This window comes from Hyaena hyaena, unplaced genomic scaffold, assembly GCF_003009895.1.
Source record: "Hyaena hyaena isolate Hyena2069 unplaced genomic scaffold, ASM300989v1 scaffold_247, whole genome shotgun sequence".
In the NCBI taxonomy this organism is placed as follows: Eukaryota; Metazoa; Chordata; class Mammalia; order Carnivora; family Hyaenidae; genus Hyaena; species Hyaena hyaena.
In genome coordinates, this window is record NW_024080879.1 from 769945 (window position 1) to 790620 (window position 20676).

General features: G+C 40.4%; 1 protein-coding gene across 2 annotated transcripts in view; it reads left to right on the forward strand.

The window, feature by feature from the left end:
- The window catches only part of DERA (deoxyribose-phosphate aldolase), a 125949-nt gene that overhangs the window by 55332 nt on the left and 49941 nt on the right, over positions 1 to 20676 (forward strand). For both annotated transcript variants that reach the window (XR_005530574.1, XM_039244648.1), the window contains exons 3-5: positions 394 to 541; positions 2508 to 2603; positions 4503 to 4637. Coding sequence is in view for 1 of the 2 variants with exons in the window: in XM_039244648.1 (XP_039100579.1) it covers positions 394 to 541; positions 2508 to 2603; positions 4503 to 4637 (379 nt within the window). In the remaining variant the exon portion in view is untranslated. The remainder of the gene's footprint in view (positions 1 to 393; positions 542 to 2507; positions 2604 to 4502; positions 4638 to 20676) is intronic.

The window sequence follows — 20676 nt, forward strand, 5'->3', positions numbered from 1 at the left end:
CCCAAGAGTGGAGGTAAAAATATCAGTTAGAGATCCTCTTTTTCCCAAGTTCTCTTGCTGATAACGGTAGCCATCAAGGGTCCCGGTAGATAAGATGGAGAGGTCTGATGTGGGGAGGCTTCCTCTATTAGGGATTTCACTTTGGGATAGCTATGGAAGGAAAAATCATTTTAAGACCACTCTGTACCCCTCTTTTATTTTGTTCTATGCAGCGTTCATCTTGTTGGTCACTCTTGAGCAGTGTTTACATCACATATGAGAATGACATGCCTGAGAACAGTGTAGATGTCAGATTTTAGCACAAATGTTTGTCTAGTGATTTCCTGCTAACCTACTGGGTTGTTGATTTTTTTTTTTTTTTTTTTTATCTTGTTTTTACTTTTCTTAAACCAGGCTGCTTGGCTCCTGAAAGCTGTTACCTTTATAGACCTTACTACACTCTCAGGCGATGACACATCTTCCAATGTTCAAAGGCTCTGTTATAAAGCCAAGTATCCAATCCGGGAAGACCTCTTAAAAACTTTAAATGTGCATGATAAAGGTAATGTTGTTGTGTATAATCTGTCTGTGTTTACCGCTTTATAATACTAATTACAAAATCTAAGAGGACTTATGACAAGATTCAGCTGCTAAAATGATAATAGATAGCAGTAAAATCCACGGGTAGATTTGTGTACCTAACAAATAATTGAGATTCATCTGTAAAAAACAGCAGGGAGAGAATCTGAGTCTCTTTTTTAGGTCAGTTCTTTCCATCATGGATTAAAGTTGCTGGTAGAGAGTTTCTTTATTTTTCTTTCCACTTCTTCAGTGTGGGAAATTTTCTATCTAGTGACTCTAAAATACTGATTCTCATTCCCTAGCCACATGTGCATAAGCCAGTCTCATTACTTAATAATCACATCTCATACATAAAGTATTTTCTGTGAGTAAATGAAATACTTTTGAGAATAAAATGCAAATGGGGAATATTGCACGCTCGTATATTAGGTTAGATCTTTTGAAAAAGTTATATTCACTCTCTTAGTATGCATGAAAGAAAGGACTTTCTAAAGTTGCCATAAGTTTAGAATCTTAACATTTTAGGAATGGAGGAGACCGTTGAGAGTTGATCCCCTATATCTAAGTGAGGAAACCGAGATCAGGAAGGCAAAATGGCATTTCCAAGGTGATGTATCGGGTCACTCACTGTGCTGGCTTTAGGAGCCACATCTTTCCATGGAGAGATGCTTCATGCTTCCCAAGTGCCTGTCAGTAATGAAGGCAGCTAGAGATGTTGTAGTCCAGTGCTGGTATTTTATCCCAGGTAATCTGTAGATAAATTATAGCCTAAATAACTCCACAGCTTTTGAAAAATATTTTTTATGTTTCTTTTGAGTTGACAATAAAAACACCACCTATTTGTAGGTGTTGTTATACAGAGTTATTAAAAGCACCAACCTTGAGGGAGGGGCTGGAAAAAAGCAACAACTTCATATGAGTCTTATGCTCTTGTTTTGTTTTATATTGGCTATTTGATTTTATTTGATTTTTTTAAATTTTAAGAGCTTATTCTTCCAAATGAGGACTCCAGATTCAGATTTTATTATTTCTTGCAACGGAGGGAATAGGATCAATTAAATGTCATTTTTGCAATACTACCTTGAAAGATTTACGTCCATTTTTTTTTATCCACTGTCTGTTTGCTATAGAAATCTGGATTTTGTTATCTACTGAAATAAAATACTGTCATTGAGTCAAGACCATTAAGTTTACTGTGTAGGAATTTTTATTTTTTTATTTAAAAAAATTTTTTTAATGTTTTTGTTTATTTCTGAAAGAGAGAGAGAGAGAGGCAGTGTAAGCAGGGGAGGGTCATAGAGAGAGGGAATCACAGAATCTGAAGCAGCCTCCAGGTTCTGAGCTAGCTGTCAGCACAGAGCCCGACACGGGGCTCGAACCCACGAACCATGAGATCATGACCTGAGCCGAAGTCGGACGCTTAACCGACTGAGCCACCCAGGCACCCCTGTTTAGGAACTTTTAAAAAGTGGTATTATATTAACCTCAAAGAGCAGTACGTCATGATTATTTTATTCTGTGGCTTTTACGGTAAAAAAAAATGACCCATATTGTCAAGACCTGGAAGGGAAATGTGGGGAGTCAGAACTTTTTCTTTTTTTGTTACTTGTTTATTCTCGGGAGGGGGGGATGAATGGGGCAAGGGCAGAGAGAGAGGAAGACACCGAATCTGAAGCAGGCTCCAGGCTCTGAGCTGTCAGCACAGAGCCCGACGCGGGCTCGAACCCACAAACCATGAGATCATGGCCTGAGCCAAAGTCGGATGCTTAATCAACTGAGCCATCCAGGCGCCCCTAAAACTTTTTCATTCAGTGCAGCATCATGGGTGAATTACTCTTCCTGCCATTTTGATTTCTGCCAGTGTGGTGTTATAAATAATAATTAAAAGCATATTGTGCAAATTGAACTTCCTCTAAAGTAGGCTGTTATGTTTTCTTTCTTCGTAGGTATTACTACAGCCGCCGTTTGTGTTTATCCTGCACGAGTGTGTGACGCTGTGAAAGCACTGCAGGCAGCGGGCTGTGCCATCCCAGTGGCTTCGGGTAAAATGGTTTTGGCTGTTGCTATTGTCTCTCAGTCTGTTTCCAGTTCTTCAACTCAGATACCTGGAGGCTTTCCATATAGTTTTATTATGATGATTTAATTAGTTTTATCTATTGAGCTATTTGTATTTACTCATTCTCTCAGTATCTAATTGTCTACTAAGTAGCTGACCGTGTGACTTCCCAAGAATACAGAAGTGTTTTCCCTGTCCTTAAGGAAACTCAGTTGTTGAGGAGGAATAGTCAAGTTTAAAACGTCATCATGCAGGATATGTAGTATTATATGTATGCAAAATATGATAATAAAGGTACGCAGAAGTTACACTTGTAACTCTGAGCAGGGAGTGATTTATTTTGCAGAGGTTGGTGACAGAGAGTAAGGGAGTTCTTCATCGAGGAGCTAATAGCTGTGTAGGGTCTTAAAGGGTACGGAGTTGCTGGCAGTGTGGGTGAGTTAGCGAATGATTTTAGACAGAGGAACTAGCGTGTGTGAAGGCAAAGGAGCACATTTGGGGAACTGTACGTAGCTTGCAATTTTGGGGTCTAAATTGGGACACGGGGGCAAGTGGCTCTGGGAGTTGAAGCTGGAGAGGTAGATCAGGGCCAGATCACATAGGGAGAAGACGCTTGGCAGCGGCATCTGGGCTTTATTCTGGTGATGGGGAAGGTACTGCAAGGTTCTGAGCAGATTCATGTCATGATCGGTTTCATGATATAGTGGGTCAGGGGATGGTAGTGGACACATTCAGGAGGGGTGATGGGGACTTAGGGGGACTTATCACAGTCCATGTGGGAGATGAAGAGAACCACCTCAAAGCCTGGGAGATAAAGTAGAGAGGGTATGTTTGGGAGTTATTGGCTTAAGATAGACTCAGTAGGACTTGGCATGAAGGAAAGAAGAGTCTTAAAAGCTTCTGTGTAGGTGAGTGTGTGTGAGTATATGGGTGGATGGATATAAAATTAGGTTGTACTTTTAGAAGATGTTAAGAGGAATATTCTGGGGCTTTGAAAAAGGAGTCTAAAAAGATGATTAATTTATTTTATTAGGGACACATCGAAAGAAACATAGTATACAGTATTGATATACCTACAGTATTTGGCAGCTACCTTAATTTTTCATCAGCCTCCGTCATTTCAGCTTTTCTTTTATACCATAGGGAAGCACGCTCTCCTATAAGATAGCAGGCCCAAGGAATTCAGTAACATGGAAATACAAAAGGTTATCGTTAGGCATGGAAATGGAATTAATGATGCACGTGTAAGACATATTATAGGTTTTCAGAAGTGTAGCCATATTTTCATTTTTTAAAATTTGTACTTGGTCTTGTTCTTCACAACTCACCCCTGTCCCAATTTTGTGGACAAATTAGGTGCTCTTTCCTCCTGAATTCTCTTCCTTTATTCTCATGTGCTTGGCTATTCATTTTAAGATACGCAGTGGGAAGAACCTGTACTACAATTTGGTTATAACAGCTGTAAATGTGAGTGAGTAAATCAAGAATACAGTGATAGTCAACTTGATTAGGAGTTGGATCCATAGTTATCCAGTGTCCATCAAGACAGGGCTGTAACTACTGTTTCATGACTGTTGCTGTGATGATAACGTCTTTTCTTAGTATCTGTTTACTTAAAGGGCATCGTGAGCATCACTGCAGCAACTTCATTTCAGGTTTTCCAAACGATGCAATACTAATATTTATCCTAACACAAACACCATATGAGATGACCTTCTTTTTCTTCACACTTCACTTTGCAAGAAGAGTGTGAAGCTCTTTAGTGTCATTAATGGTTTAGTCTAAATGCTAGTTCTTGTTTTTTGTATCAAATTCCTTGTTGAGATACCAACTAAAATTTGTCTTCTTTCCTCCCTCCCTTCCTTTTTTTCTCTCTCCTTACTAGTGGCCACTGGCTTTCCAGCTGGACAGACCCATTTAAAGACACGATTGGAAGAGATCAGATTGGCTGTGGAAGATGGAGCTATGGAAATCGATGTGGTAATTAACAGGACCTTGGTGCTGACAGGCCAGTGGGAAGGTATGTGCCAGTCCTTCCGTAAGAGGGAGGCCTCGTTCTTGCGTAGTGAATGAAATGAAGAGGACTGGAAAAGAGGCAGCATGTTTTGGAAGTCATGGTTCTAGATTACAAGTCACTAGATCAGAGGCTGGATTGCTCATCCTTGTTCCCCTCACAAATCCTAGACAGTTGCCCACCTATGTGAACTTTTTAGATCCCTTTGAGTGCTTAGGTGAGTGGTTATTTCTGTGCAGTAGACTATTCACTTTTATTCTTTCCTCTAATATTTTATTACTCAATATGGAAATCATTCTAGGCAAGTCACTTATGCTGAGTTTGTTTTAATGTGTGGAGGAAACTTCCCTTTTATGTTTATTAGTTTTGAGAGAAAGAGACAGAGTGTGAGTTGGGAAGGGGCAGAGAGAGAGAGGCAGACACAGAACCCAAAGCAGGCTCAGGCTCTGAGCTGTCTGCACAGAGCCTGATGTGGGGCTCGAACCCAGGAACTGTGAGATCATGAAATGAGCTGAAGTCAGACGCTTAACCGACTGAGCCACCCAGGCGCCCCAGCAGTAGGATTATATTTAATATATTTTTTCTTAACCTACTTATTGGACTTGCCAGGATTTCATGGATATCCGTGAGTCTTTAAAAAAAATTTTTTAATGTTTATTTATTTTGGGGAGAGAGACAGAGTGTGAGCAGGGGAGGGGCAGAGAGAGAAGGAGACAGAGAATCTGAAGCAGGCTCCAAGCTATGAGCTGTCAGCATAGAGCCTGACATGGGGCTCGAACTCACGAACCATGAGATCAGGACCTGAGCCTAAGTTGGAAACTTAACCAACTGAGCCACCCAGGCCCCCCTCTTTCTGTGAGTCTTATCCATCAGTCCATCTAGCTTAACATCTGTAAATCCTTTTGTTTTTTAATGTTTATTTATTTTTGAGACAGAGCACAAGGCAGAGGAAAGGTCAGAGAGAGAAGGAGACAGAGAATCTGAAGCAGGCTCCAGGCTCTGAGCTGTCAGCACATAGCCCTATGCAGGGCTCGAACCCACAAACCATGAGATCATGACGTGAGCCAAAGTCAGACACTTAACCACTCAGGCGCCCCTAACATCTGTAAATCCTAATTCCATTGTTTATCCATTAAGAATTGCTTTTGGTTATAGAGTGGCAAAGATTCAGTCGGTAGTTACACAAGGTCTAGAGGTAGGTATTTTAGGGGTTTTGTGGCAGCCCCACAAAGTTCTTGGTGACCTACGTTACTTTTACCTTCTGTTTCCAAAGTGTATGGCTTCTGCTCTCGTAATTAAGGGCACGCTGCTGTCTAAGATGGCTTCTGAAGCTCCTGTCTTTCCACTCGTCTCCTAGATAGTAGGAAAGAAAGGCTGTCCTATCCTCAAAATCTCACACAACTTTTTTGCTTACACCTCCTTGGCTCAAACTTAGTTAATGGCCATCTTGGCTGCAAGTGAGGCTGGAAAAATATAGTCTTTTAGCTTAGAATATTAACATCCCCAGTAAGTTAGATGGTGTACATTTCTGTGCTCAGAAAGGACTGAGGGAGGTTCTGGCAGAGAAGGACAGTGTGCCCTGTGGAGCTAAACAGGGTCTGACAGTAAAAAGCTTAAAAGCAAAGGGCCAGGTGAAATAACAGTGACACAGATATACATGAAATAAAATGACACGGAATAAAAAGATACATGAAGTCAAAAGGCACAGTACTGTTAGCTGTGGGGCAGGTCATCTCAGAGATTTTAGCAGCTCTGAGAGCATCATTGATGACGCAGTCACTGATACCACAGTTCTGAATGATCTAGAAAATGTGTTAAAGCCATTCCTCTTGCCCCATACTCCCAACTATACTTCATCAACATTTTTAATCCTTTTCGGGTTTAAATTCCTGACAGTTCACAAATGTCTTTTTGTGCTTTTGATTTTTGTTCCTTTTCTTTTAAAAAACTTTTTTTTTTTAATGTTTATTTATTTTTAAGAGTGAGAGAGACAGAGTGTGAGTAGGGAAGGGGCAGAGAGACTGGGAGACACTAAATCCAAAGCAGGCTCTAGGCTCTGAGCTGTCAGCACAGGTCCCGACACAGGGCTCGAACCCATGAACCACAGATCACGACCTGAGCCAAAGTTGGACACTTAACTGACTAAGCCACCCAGGTTTTTTTTGTTTTTTTGTTTTGTTTTTTGTCTTTTTTTGAGAGAAAATACACGTGCATGTAAGCAGGAAAGGGGCAGAAAAAGGGAAGGAGAGAATCCCAAGTAGGCTCTGTGCTGTTAGCATGGAGCCCAATGTAGGGCTTAATCTCATGAATTGTGGAAAGGTGAGATCATGACCTGAGCTGAAATCAGGAGTCTGATGCTTAACCAGCTGAGCCACCTAGGCATCCCTATAATCATTCTTTTTAAAAGTTTTTTTTAAAAATTTATTTCTTAGAGAGAGAGACAGCATGAGCAGGGGAGGGTCAGAGAGAGAGGGAGACACAGAACCCGAAACAGGCTCCAGGCTCTGAGCTAGCTGTCAGCACAGAGCCCAATGCGGGACTCGAACCCACGAACCATGAGATCATGACCTGAGCCAAAGTCGGATGCTTAACCGACTGAACACCCAGGCGCCCCTATAATCATTCTTAAGAGGCTTATTTTAAATAGATGTCTCTTGTCCCTATATATTAATTCTTGTTTCCTTCGAGTCATAGATTTCAGTTAAGATTTCAGGCCAGAGGAAGAGGAAAAAAATGAATAAGTATAATATGTAAAACAAATTTGGAAATAAACTATGTGATTTAGTTAGATAATAAAAACCTATATGTCCTTTATATCTTTTATTAAACAGTTGTAGACATAGAAGTATGGTTTCTATTATAACTTGTGCTCTTGTCTCTAGAATACTAATTAGGAAATAACATAATAATAGGAGATGAGTTTTGATGTAATTGTCCCTTAATGAACTAGGAATGGTTGTTTTTAGGAACTGATAATTTCCTAATAACAGGCATTCATGCAAAATGTAATAACACGTCTTTGTCCTGGACCATACTTTTCTATTAACTTCTTCATGATGTTAATAACCTCTTGACCCAAAACAAATTGAAAAGGAACGTTTAATACTGGAAATTTAATTCTAAATAGAAACCTGCAATGACTGAGGCCTTTTATCACTAGAGTATTTTGTCTTAATTTGCCTCACTTTGATTACATATTGTATTTTTCAGTGTCATGCTTTAATATTAGCTGTTTACTAAAATATGAGCCTACAATTGATTTCTTGGAACTTGCTGATGGAAATGTCTGTCACGCTATTACACGGTCAAGCCCAGGTCCCTCTCCTCTCTGTGCACTGAGGTGTGTAGGACTCTGGTTGAAACACGAAAGAGTCCCATTTTTAAATTGGCCATGTAGACCGTAGCCTAATCACTTCTCATGGTCACAGGGTCCACAGTTGCAGGTGTGAACACAAAGAGGAGACCGGGGGGGGCGGGGGGGAGGCCTGTATTCCTCTTCTTGAATTCTCCTTGGTGACCATTTAAAGTCTCTGTTCTCCTCAAGCTGCTGATTCTTCTGCCTGTGTTGAGGCTCCTTCACTCTCAGCAGAAGCCCTACCTGCTACTTCCTAGAGAAAACAGAAATAGAAACTAGAGACACCAGTAGACAGGGGCTCCCTCCAGGTCCTCGTATCAGGTCTGCTTTCCTTGGCTCCTCCTCTTCCTCCCTCCTAAGTCCAGTCCCTCCTCTGTTCAGTGGCTCTTCATCTCCCACGTTTTCAGAGGCCTTACTCCATTTGTTGGCCATTTTTTTCTCCTGTATCTTTCATCTCTTTTGACTCATTCCCATCAGTACCTAAACATATGTAAGCTTTTCTTATCTATTAAAAAAAAGCTTACGTGTGGGCACTGGGTGCCTCAGTCAGTTAAGCGGCTGACTTCGGCTCAGGTCATGGTCCCACAGCTCTTGGGTTCGAGCCCCGTGTGGGGCTCTGTGCTGACTGCCAGCTCAGAGCCTGGAGCCTGCTTTGGATTCTGTGTCTCCCTCTCTCTCTGACCCTCCCCTGCTCACGCTGTCTCTCTCTCTCTCTCCTAGAAATAAATAAAACATTAAAAAAAAAAATTAAAAAAAAAAAAGCTCACGTGCCAGCCCTCCCCCTCATCCCCAGCTACGTCTCCCTTTCTGTTTTTCCCTTCGTGGCTACAGTTCTCAAGAGTCCTATTTACTTGTTTCCCTTGAAACAAGCATCATCAAGATGCTATTGCCCTCTTATCTTCCAATGCCCAGGGAGTATTCCACAGTTGTTTGCTTAGCTCTACCATTCAGCTAAACGAACTGCATTTGATGCAGTGCATGGTCCTTCTGGAAACACTCTTTTTGTCTGGCTCTGGGGATCCTGCATTCTTCAGGCTTTCCTTCAAGTTTCTCATGACTCCTGTGTCCCTGTGTCTTGTATGCAAGGTCTTCTCCTTCCTCCGTCATCCCTGAAGTGCTGGCGGTCTTCAGGTTGGCTCCCAGCAAGTTCTCAAACTTCTCCTCACACTCTGCATACTCTGCCCCCAAAACCTCCTGTCCTCGCTGACTTCAGCCACGCTCCATGTGCTGAAGACCACAAAGCCTCCCCAGCACCAGAACCTACATCAGCTTACTCCAGAACTCATGCCTGGTTTCCCCACTAAACCACGTTGCTTTTCATGCACCATTTTTACCTAAGTACAATGGTTGAATCTTGATCAGATCGGAGAATCTAGCCATTTTAGAAAGAAATCCATGAAAAAGGACTTGACGTGAACACCTTCTCTTAAATACAGTTTAGTTTGCGAACTGTGGTGTCAGTGACTGCGCCGTTCTGGAGCAGAGCGACGTTCCCCGGCGGCTGAACCCCCTAAGGTGTTCCCCCCACAGCTAACAGTTCAGACTCTCGTGCCTTTGGATGTCAAATGTCTTTTTATTTAAAAATTTTTGTTCTTGGAGCCCCTGGGTGGCTCACTCGGTTAAGCGTCTGACTTTAGCTCAGGTCATGATCTTGCAGTTTGTGAGTTCGAGCCCCGCGTCGGACTCTGTGCTGACAGCTCAGAGCCTGGAGCTGCTTCAGAGTCCTCTCTCATCCTCCCCAACTCGCACTCTCTCTCTCTCAAAAATAAACGTTAAAAAAATTAAAAAAAAAAAAAATAAAAATGCATGTTCTTGTTTTGCCAGGCCCTTTGCCGGTAAGCTTTTTACTGTCAGATCCTGTTTTGCTCTTCATGGCACACTCCATTCCCTGCCTGTACTTCCTCAGTCCTTCCTGTCGGGCACAGGAACGTATACCGTCGCACTTATTCCTCAGGAGAGTAGTTTTGACTGGATAGGGTGTAAATAGTAAGTTCTGCTGGTTCTTAGAATTACCTGACGAAATGCTTTCAAATTATTTGCCTGAACTCCTCTCCTCCTGGAACCTAGACTGTCCCTTCTGAGTGTGTGTACTGTCGGCATTGGGTGTTGGACGTGAGCGTATAGAGGCTTCTTCTGTGAAAGCTGTTCCAGGTGGTTTGGATTCCACCTCCTCCTCCTATCATCCCATAGATGTAGAGAATCACTAATTTGAACCATCTATTTAAAAACTTTTAGGTTTATTTTTACTTACTTTGAGACAGAGAGAGAACAAGAAGGGGAGGGGCAGAGAGAGAGGAAGACACAGAATCTGAAACGGGCTCCAGGCTCCGAGCTGTCAGCACAGAGCCCGACGCGGGGCTCGAACCCGCAAACCGTGAGATCATGATCTGAGCCGAAGTCAGACACTTAAGTGACTGAGCCACCCAGGCGCCCCACGTTGTCGAATTTATATATTGGTTAATTAATACAAATAGTATTTCCTATGTGTTTCTGCTTATTTAGCCTGGATCTGCAGCTGGCTGTGATAGAAGGCTTAATGGATAGAAGGCTTAAAGGCTCAACCCTGGGAAGATTAGCCAGAGAAACATCTACCTGTTAGGAAAAGGATGACTCTCAGGAAAAGGATGGCTTTCCTCTCCCTGGGAACGCCGTGCTGAACTAAGAGAGGCCAGCCAGCATGTAAGCCAGTCATCACTGGAGGTGGTCAGACCCAGAGCTTATCTAGAACAAATAACTCCATGGAGCAAGAAGGCACGATGGCTCTGGGAGACCAGGCACAGTTGAGAGCAGAGTCTTTGCACCAGACGGACCTTGGTTGGAATCCTGGCACTACCATTAGTAGCTGTTTTCTTCTGGGCACATTGCTTTTCTGTGTCATCTGTTTCTTCTCTGTAAAGTAGGAATAATAGCATCTACTTCACAGGATTGTAATGGGGATTGAATTAGATCATGAATGTAAATTGACGATCCCATTGCTTGGCCCAGATGAATCAGTCCCTCCATGGCAGCTGCAGTGCCTTCTCTTTCCCTCTCCTCCTCCTGATGCTGATAGCATGTTGTCAAGGGAAGTAACCATAATAGTACATGTACTGAGTAAACGAAGTAGAACTCTAAAAGACTTGGATTTTAGTCTTTGCAATTTCGCTAATTTATACCTAGTCCTTGGGCAAACACTTCACTTCTCTCTGCCTCCATTTAAATAAGCTACCAATGAGAGGATAAAACTTAATGATTTCCACAGTCCTTTAGAGCTATAATGGCCTGTGATTTTATATTTGGCGTTTTCATTGTCTGGGAGTATTATTCCCTTGATAAGGACCTATAATACAGTATTTTTTCATGATGATATTAAAGCCGACATCGAAGTTGCGTTTGTTAAACAGTTCTTTGAAGAACACATTCACCAGAAGAGGTTCATCATCTCATAAATCTTATTGAACAGGGTTTGAAAATTAAATGCATTCCATGCTCTGTAAATATAGAGGTGTTCATTTTTTACTGTTTTAATGACCTCTCTCTGCTGCATGTATTTACCTTAATATATTACCAGTGACATGGAAATGGTATCAGATTCTGCCTCGTTCAAGAATCTTCCAGTTCTCTGAGCTCAAGACCTACAGCTGACTTTACTAGTTTTTGTAAACCCACTGCATACTAGAGTACCGTCAGACACCACCCGAAAGATGGCTTCTTCTGTCACATTTTTCAGCATAGCGTATTCAGTGTTGTACTTGGAAGTGTTGTTTGTGTCCTGTATCCAGATCTCCCTTGTATCCTCTTCAGTTCGTCAGCGCTGATTTGCTCTCCTAAACCTGGTTTGCAGAGTACATGTGTCAGGCCATCAAGAGTTTTTGGGTGAGAGAATGAAATACTTGGGCCAATGCCACAGTGTCTATCTAGCATTATGTTTTATGAAGTGTATCCTGCAAATCATGAATCTGGGCAGCGATTTATTTTTCTTACTTGCTGATTTTTACACAAGAAGGATGGTAGAAAGAACATCTCTGAAAAGAAATTGAAATTGTTCTTTGTTTTGTAGAGCTGTTAATCAGAATACCTTATGAGAAAAGCAATCTCTAAATCTATAGACACTGTTTGAGGAGGAATCACATAATCTATAGTCTGTGTTTTTTGTGTTTTGGAAGTTATTTATAACAGAAAAATTCTGGAGATACTTCTAGCAGCTGTATGCTTTTATGGTTTTTGTTTTTAGGCTATGATTCTTTGAAACTTCAAATAGTATTGACCAAAATGTGTGTGTTTTATCTCTTGTAGGTTATTTTACTACCTGGTATTTTAGCTCATCTCTGTTTTAGTCTTACGAGATTAATTAGTTGCCTTGGTGGATGAAAACTGTTCTTGAACATTTTGTGACTTTTTTAATTTAAAAGGTTGCTGTACACTTTATATTAAGTGTTTTACTGTACATATAATTATCTTAAGAGATATTTCCAGGCCGTTCTTATGCAGTGTTGAACATCTTTCTGGTACTCAAAAAATAATCGCTTAGATATATTCGTTAACAATTATTTTTAAGGGTCTTTGAGTAGCATGAAATATAAAAGGAAATCTACTTTATGACTTTTAGATAGGAAACGTAGGCTTTAAACACCTGGGTTTTTACTTAAATCGTAATTTCTATTCATAAAAGCTTTACTAACATAGTTTACTTTCCCAGAAAACTTTAACTGATTGCCAGGTGCCCCAAGAATAAGGATGTGCTTCCCTTATAGGTGGAAGCTAGAGAGAAACAAGATGATTTTGAATAAAGACAAGTAAAACACTACAGACTCAAGTCCCCGCTGACACGGGGAGGCAGACGGGAGAGCCAGTTGTCAGCCGTTTCTGGATGCTGTTTAAACAGATGCAGTGTGACCCCCTCTGCTCCTTGGGTCTACATTCTCCTCACACGGGCCTTTCCCAGCGCGGCCAAGCTCTCCGACTCCTGTCGGCGAGCACACTCCATCAACCCAGCCTCACTTGTTTTTCAGCTGGGAGTGAAGAGCAGAAGGTCAGGTTACGACGTCCATTTCTCCTCCTCAGCGTGGCAGCAGTGGGAGGGATGTGGGGGGACAGACAGGAGACAACCCTTCCGCTGGCTTTGCTACTGTGTTGATTACGCATCTGCAATGTAATATATCCTGGACTTCCGGTACTCCCACTTTTGCTACTCCTAAAAACCTCATTATAAGCCAAAACATTTATTATCAGGTTTTTAATGTGACATCACTATGCCAGCCACTTCTCTGGTGTATGTGTTTTGTTATATTTTGCATTATTCTGACTAATTTGCAGTCGTGGTGTTTGAATTCCATTTTCATTTGCCAGTCATCTTTTATAATAGTCCTTCAGATTATTATTTTTCTGTTACATGCAAGAATTATTCTCTCTTTTTTTTAATGGAGAATTTTCAGTTTCCATACTGTTTGTATTTTTAACAGCAAACATGGATTGCATGTGAGTATGTGAGCAGAAAAAAAAAAAATAATGAAAGCTCTAGGGAATAAGGTCATGATGTATGCAAAGATGTAACCATAAGGACGTTTACTGAAGTATTGTTCCTAATAGCAAAATCTGAAACCTTAAGTATCCAATAATAGAAAAATGATTGTATAAATTATTTATGACCACGCAGGGGAAAATTGTGCAGCCATTAAAAATTGTGCTACAAACCTGTATATGTTAATATGGAAAGATGTCTGTGATATTTCAGGGGGAAAAAGCAGGTAATATGTACCATATATAATCACATTTTTTTGTTTAAAAAATACAATAGTTGATAATCTTGAAAGCCCTTCCATAAGAAACATACATAGATGCTAAATGAATTATAATAGTATATGAAATATATCTTTTTAACGTTTATTTTTGAATAATTTTAAACTTACAGAAAAGTAGCAAAAATCATATACAAAACTGTTTACTCTTCACTGAGATTCCACAGTTATTAAATTTTGCCCCATTTACCTTTTGCCTTCTCATTGTCTGTGTATATGTGGGTTTATAAAATTGTATATGTGTAATGGTTGTTTTAATTTTTTGAGATTAAGTTACAGACCTCTTGGTCCATTACTCATAAATATCCGTGTATATTTTCTAAAAACAAGAACACTTGTTCCAAGCCACAGTATACCATCAACATCAGAAATTAACATTGATTAGCATACTACCATTAAATCGATAGACTTTGTTCAAATTTTTTATATGGTCTCAAAAATTGTCTTTATTAATTTTGGGATCAAGGGTTACATGTCTCTTTAGTTTTCTTCAGTCTGGAACAATCCTCAGTCTTTCCTTGAGTGTCAAGATTAGGGGCCTGTTATTTTGCAAAATATGCTTCAGCTGGGTTTGTTTGATGTTTTTCTCGTCATGAGATTCAAATTATATATTTTGGGGAGAAGTACCACAGAAGTTTTGCTCAGTTATTCTCAGTACATTATTTCAAGGGTCCTAAGATGTTCATTTGTCTTGTTATTGAGGGTGTTAATTTTTAATTGGCTTAGATGCTTTCTGGCAAGTTTCTCCATCATAAAATTAATAACTATTTTGTGTTTTTTGTTAAAGTTTACTTATTTTTGAGAGAGAGTACATGCTAGCACAGGGGAAGGGCAGAGAGAGAGAGTGAGAGAAAGAGAGAATCCCAAGCAGGCTCCACGCTGCTAGTGCAGAGCCTGATGCAGGGCTTGACCTCACAGGCTGTGAGCCCAAACCAAGAGTCAGATACTTAACAGACTGAGTCACCTAGGTGCCCCAGTATTTTGTGTTTTACCTGGTAATTAATACAGAAATGAATGGAGATATTTTGAGACTCTATTAATATCCTATTCTTCATCTAACTTTATTCAGTAGTTTTAGCATTCATTGATAATTCTTCAGTTTTTACTCCAATAGTTGTCAAATGGTGGTTTTCTAATTCCATCTTGTTTTCTATACTTATTAGTCAGCATTACCTTCTCCTCCTCTACTTTGCTTCCTTTCTGTTTGTAAGAACTCATAGAGTCCTATTTTACTCAATTGGTTATAACCCATTACTGTCATTATTTACTTTTTATATTAAAACATTTTTTCCACATTGATTTATTTTTAAGAGAAAGAGACAGAGTCTGAGTGGGAGAGGGGCAGAGAGAGAGGGAGACACAGAATTGGAAGAAGACTCCAGGCTCTGAGCTGTCAGCACAGAGCCCGATGTGGGGCTCGAACTCATTAGTGGGGAGATCGTGACTTGAGCTGAAGTTGGTCACTTAATTGACTGAGCCACCCAGGTGTCCCCATTATTTATTTTTGATATTCAGATTATCCCATATTTGGCTATCAGAAGCTGCTTCAGATTGCTCTTCTGTCCTTTTGACATGCTCATATTATTCTTTGAGAACTTCCTTGAATTCTTATCAAAAATATTTCAGGCTTGTCTTTAACTTTTTCTACCCTAGCCCTGGAATCAGTTATTTTTCCAAGGAGCCCTATTTTGTTTGTTTGTTTGTTTGTTTGTTTGTTTTTCATGTTTTATTTATGTCTGAGAGAGAGAGAGAGAGAGAGAGAGACAGCGTGAGCAGGGGAGGGTCAGAGAGAGAGGGAGATACAGAATCTGAAATAGGCTCCAGGCTCTGAACTGACTGTCAGCACAGAGCCCGATGCGGGGCTCGAACCCACTAACTGTGAGATCATGACCTGAGCTAAAGTCGGATGCTTAACCGACTGAGCCACCCAAGTGCCCCTCTATTTTCTTTTGTTGAAGATTGATATTTAAAAACCAAGTTCTGGGTGCTAGGTGTGCTCACTGCTGTAAGGCTGTTGTTTCTAGGTCTTCTCAGTGGACAGATCTAGGAAATACATGAATGTTTACATATACACAATCCACATATATAAATACACATGCTTTTATATCGATTTGTCTGTTCTGTATCTATCTGTATCAAACTGTGAATTCTCACTCATGACTTCCTCACAAGCCAACATCACATGGCTATTCTTGCCCTCTCCCTTTCTATATATATGTCCCTCCTTCTTGTCATGAGAAATCTTGTTCCCGTTATCCTCAGTATATTTATTTGATCAATTTCCATGTGTGGCATAGTCTCTTGACCACACAGACTGTCTCCCTAGTCTAGTACTGTACACTCAGGCTGGCTGAGCTCACCAAGTAAGTCCTCCAGAATCCACAGCCCTCACTGATGAGGATGTCCACCCCACCCCCAACCCTGATCTGGCAGCATGTTCACCCAGAGTTTCTCAAGGACCTAGTGATATGTCAGTCTTAAGTTTCCCTCCACCTTCATGGTAGTGAGCGCATGAGAGTACCTCTGCTCCCCCACCTCTATCTGGCCAAGAGCTCCCACAAAGTAGAGTTCCAAATCGTCTTTCTAAACCAATAGCAAGAAGCTGTTGTAATTACAACAGTGTAGCATTTTAAAGCAAATCAAAGTTTGTCTTCATTTATATCTCTTGGTAGAACCAAGAGAAAAACAATTTATTGATTATCTTCATAATCATTTAAGTAATTGCTTTCACATTTATTTCCAGGATTTAAGGTGCGTTTGAGCTCTAAAAGTAAAGATCTCCTATCCCGTCATGAGTAGAAATATGATGGTTGGAGAAGTTTCGTAACTTTCCCAGTGACACAGCTAATTAATGGGCAAGGAAGTGTAGAAAAGTCCTGATTCAGACACGTGAACTTCTCTACAACATAATGTGCTGTTCTGATCCCATCGGAAGGCTTATAGAGGAAGTTACAGATCTTTTTAGTATATTAAGTCATACAAAATTAAGTACTTTATGTTTCTGAGTTATCCTGGAACTTTTCAATTTCCTCAACTTTGTTTTCCCTAGAAAAATAAAAATCAGGTCCTGGGGTTATAAGGCTCATCTGTAATGTTAGTAATTTGAACTAAATGAGAGTGAATGTCCCTTTAGGTTCTAGGTTTTGATTACTATACTGTGCTAAGTTCTTCAGTTCATGTCCTTGAGAACGTATTGTATCGACAACATGTATGTACTTGCCTGTGTATATGCATGTGGTGGGACAGAGGCAGCAAAGTGTGAGGAAATTTTAGGCAAGCCGTTCATCTCTCACACTTCACTTTTCGTATATGAAATGTGAAGATAGCTACCAGCTGCCCCACAGGGATGTTTAAATGATGTGTAGAAAACACTGAGCATTTTTGAAGAAAGATGCTTTGAAGACTTAGGGGTTTCTCATTCTTTTGAGTAGCTACTCCTCATGAAGAGTCTTTTTGGAAAGAGGATCTATTGAACTTAATTCCACTGTGATTTCTTCCTCCACATGTGTATTCCAGTAGCAATCATATAAATCCACAGCCTGCGGTCATTTCCTGCTAATGTGGAGGAAAATCCACCCATTTGTTTTTCCATTGTTTTGCTCATTTATATTGAAAGGAAAATGACAGTTGAATATGTTGAAGGACATTATGATTTGAGATTGACGGTTACACTTCAGCCATCATGTTACTTTGATTTGCATGTTTCATCTCTCACTGTGATGCCAAGGTGCTCAGAACCACCTGGACACTAATAATGCTTATTTGTGGCTTCCGTTGTTTGTGTTGGAGTGAAGTAGTCTATTTTCCTTATATGTTAAATTTGTAAATTCCAATTATGCTTTCATAAGTATTAAGACAGTGCTTACTTTGTTTTGTTTTTTAAAGTTACTTTTGCATTTCTGGAAGTATATAAAGAAAAAGATGGAAATCTAGTATTGAATGATTAAATGCCTACTAGCTGCCTTGCTCTGTCCTCGCCACATGTATTGTTTTATCTAATCTTTACAAAAACACGTAAGCACACTGAGGCTCTGTAAGTGATCGAACTTAGGAAAACTGAATGATTCCTGTAAATTTACATAACCAGCAAGTAACAGACCTCTCATTCCAGGAGTCTGGGAGCATGGGCTCCACGTTAAAAAGAAAATGTTTGTGACATAATAAACATTTCCCCCCCAGCATGCTTTCTAAGCCCCAAAGAGGTTGTGTGTATGTTCTTTAAGGAACATAGATCATGGTGTCCTCTGCTTTTATAAGTCCCTGTGTGTCTGAACCCAGTACGCACTCAGCAGGGACGGTAACAACACCATCCCCAACGCCAGCACCCGGAAAACGAGTAGCTGACAGTTTTTGAGCAGTAACCCATGTCCCAGGTACCATCGTTAGCACGTTATACATATTAGTCTAATTTAATACTTGAAATAACTCCATGAGGTGTGCATACCTCTATTATCCTCATTTTATAGAAGATGAAACTGAGAGTTTAAGAGTTAATTGCCCAAATCAAACAACAAATTAGTTTTGGAGCTAGAATATGAACCCCAGGCGGTTGGGGCACCCATGCCCCTTGTCCCACACTATATCCGACTTCTCAGTAAATATTTGTTATACTAGGGTTATGAGCTGGAAACTAATGAAACCAGCTCAGATTAAGTTAAACTGAAAAGGCAGCTGTTAGGAGAATACGGACTAATGCACTGAGTCAGTAAGAAGCCTGGAAAAAACAGGCTTAGAGAACAAATGGGACCGTGAAAGCCTGGGGAGCAGAGAATACAGCTGGGTGTGCCGTGGGAAGTGTGGTTACGGGCCGCTTCTGGCGTGGCCGTCACTGGCCGGCACGGGTACCATGCTGCGGGCGGGTGGCCATGGGGCCACGGGACTCTTGCACATGTCACACGAGTAATACTAATGAACATCTTGAATGCACTGTCATCTTTGCATAACTCAGTAAGGTTCAGAGGCCCAGGTAGAAGCACTTGCTTGTTGGGAGTCCAGGCCACATTTTTACAAAGGACAAGTCCAGTGTGCTTTTTGATTGAATTGCTCCAGTATACTCTGGGCAGAACACTAACAGGAAAAAACAAATGACAAGCAACTTCAATAGTTGAACTCTAAAGATTAAGATACTTGCTCAGAAAAACTTGACCCTGTTATGTGGTGAAATAGGTCAGTGAAAGGATTTGAGGAGTTGGCAGTTAAAGAATGAGAAGGCACTGGTTACATATTTGTTTAAATGCGGGTATGCGCTGAGTGACTATTTTGGGTTCATTCTGTTTGGATCATGGATTACAGAGCATAATAATTCCAGGTGGCTGATAATTGAGTCGTAAAGTACATCTGTTTTTTGTTTGTTTGTTTGTTTGTTTTCCTGGTTAATTTTAACTGTAGGTGAAGACATGGACTGGATATGAAAAGGTAATACTCTTTAGAAAAAGGCTGATAGTTTTGTTCTTAAATATGATTGGGATCAATGTTTTCAGAATTTTGTTGTACAGATCAAACGTTGTAATAAAACATTTCAAGCCTTATCTGGTGGCTCACTGATTTTCAGCACTAATCCATATAACAAGATTTTGGTGCAGTGCAAGGAGTTGGGTCAGGCTGTGAATAAGATTTGGGTTTTATCACACAACACTTAATTAAAACTCATTTCATTAGGTTTCTGAGCTTAAGAATAATGGTTACACTTTTTGAGTACTTACAATCAGCCAGACAATGTGCAGAGTACTTGGTATATATCTTACCTTTAAATCCTCATAATAACCCTGTAATGTAAGTATTATTATTGACACTTCAAGGACAGAACTGAGGCTGAGAAGAACTTGCGCAAGGTCACACAAGAAGAGATGGAAGTTGGGATTTAAATCCACATTGGTCTGACTCTCGAGCCTGCTTTTGATGGCAGCACTGCACTGCGGAAGAAAAATCATTAATTAAATTGCAAGTTAACTCTAGGGTAGTATTCTTGAATTTTTAGATCAAGAGATTTCCTTGTCAGTAGTTCTTAGAGAACAATCTTCTGTTTTTAGATTCAGTAACTCAGGAAATGTCATTCCATCTAAGATTCATTCCGTGAGTTAAAAGAATATAAATTGTTATTGCCACGCAGTTGTTGCTGTCTATACCATTCTCACCCATGTTGTCATATGGGATGTGTGGGTGAGATGATTTCTCACAATTTGGGTAGGAAGGGCAGGGTGAGGTAGGCGGTGTGGCATCTCAGCTCGTCTCTAATGCTCAAAACCACTGATTATTAGGGATTTGTAAGAGTATTCCACCCTTTCTTGAAAAACCTTCTGTGGGTGCCATCTTTTGATGGTGACAAGCTCTAAACTTCAGCAAGCATCCTGTAATGGAGTTTTTGCTTTTATTTGTGTTCAGTTTTCACTTTGAGCTTCAAGTTCAGATTTTCTAAGATCGGGAAGGCGAGTTTTCTTCATTGTGTTACAACTTTCACGATTTTGACTGAGTTTGCTGACTTGTGACCAATTTTTAGTCTTTTACATGTACTCTAGTAAACCTGTGAATTAAGGAAGTCTCATCTCCACGTTAAAAACTGCTTCCCCTAACCCTAACCTTTAGTACAGATGTTTCTTTCCTGCTCAGTTTAGTCCATGTGCTCATAGAACTACTTCCTACAACACACACACACACACACACACACACACACACACGCAGAGGAACAGAAAGCCCTGGTAGTAGTAACAGCCCAAGTTCAAGGACTGAATGCAACCAGCCTGATGCAGGGTAAGAGCCAATCATGACAGAAGGCTATGCTAAGTAGTTTTTCAAAAATTTAATACTCATTATACTGATTTTGTTTATTAAAATTCTGTCAGTTCTCTTTGAGTATGAAATGTTCTCCGCTTGATTTTCTTTTTGTTATGAGTATAGTTTTCTTTCTTAATGCATA